The 959-nt window shown below is 37.3% G+C and overlaps 1 protein-coding gene across 1 annotated transcript in view; it reads left to right on the forward strand.

Moving 5' to 3' along the window:
• Nucleotides 1-959, forward strand: part of LOC107084133 (sperm-associated antigen 17-like) — a 34,098-nt gene that overhangs the window by 13,480 nt on the left and 19,659 nt on the right. Inside the window, exons 9-10 of the mRNA XM_015373822.1 lie at nucleotides 554-722; nucleotides 816-934. Coding sequence (XP_015229308.1) covers nucleotides 554-722; nucleotides 816-934 — 288 coding nt within the window. The remainder of the gene's footprint in view (nucleotides 1-553; nucleotides 723-815; nucleotides 935-959) is intronic.

Here is a 959-nt window from a genome sequence, read left to right on the forward strand (position 1 = left end):
GTTTACAATTCATTATGACGAATTTTCTTGGTGTGTCTTGAAAACAGGAGTTATTGCTATATTATGAAGCTTTACAATAAATTAGTTTTTACCTAAAGATAGTTTGTCTTCTACACAGATCCCTCCCTTTATGGCATTTTAATAAAAAAACAAGCAAATTGATCTTTATTTCATTCTTCATAAAGAGAAACAACAGTTGAAATACACATAGATATATAAATGTTATCTTTTTTAGCATTAGCATCCAATGAATTTACATTTAGCAAGGAATAGAAACATTTGTGACATCACATAACTAAATAACTTATTAAATACCAGGGCAGTGGTATAGTTAGATGCAGGAACACAAGTTAAAAAGCAGGAACAATGTTTCCTCTTTGCTGGTAAATACAGAGCAACAGCGCCACTTCCCTTAGTGGTCATGTAGTATATTACATCCGTAGTAGTTTAGGACTACCATAGGAAATGAATGGGAAACAGTTTAGGGAGGTTTAGCTAAACATTGCTGTGTTCATAGGATGTTGGCAGCATGTAAGAGTGAATGCTGTCAGAGGAGGATGTTTTTAAATGTATATCAAATATTTCCTTACACCATTTACTGAATCTAGTCCTTAATATTTATTTATTTCATGGGTTTTTGCGGTTAAACGTTGTGTCTGCTGTTCTCCAGACCCGACTCAGGAAAAGGCGACCAGTCAGAGATCAGGACGCACCAGGCGCAGGTTAAACCTCTCTTTTACTAACAGCTCACATGTTGTTGTTTGCTTTTTTACCCAAAGGTATAAAATCTGTCTCCCTCCTCTAAAACCTTCCAGAGTCAAAGCTGCCTCCTTTATATGTGGACGTGGAGATGTGTGACTATAACAGTCTGTTGGAGCCTGTTCCCTATGAAGCCTGTTCTGTGCCGCTAATCCTGCACTGTATTCTGGAGCAGGTAGGTGTGCAGTGCATTAGTGTGT

The sequence above is a fragment of the Cyprinodon variegatus genome, unplaced genomic scaffold, assembly GCF_000732505.1.
Source record: "Cyprinodon variegatus isolate N-32 unplaced genomic scaffold, C_variegatus-1.0 Scaffold93, whole genome shotgun sequence".
In the NCBI taxonomy this organism is placed as follows: domain Eukaryota; kingdom Metazoa; phylum Chordata; class Actinopteri; order Cyprinodontiformes; family Cyprinodontidae; genus Cyprinodon; species Cyprinodon variegatus.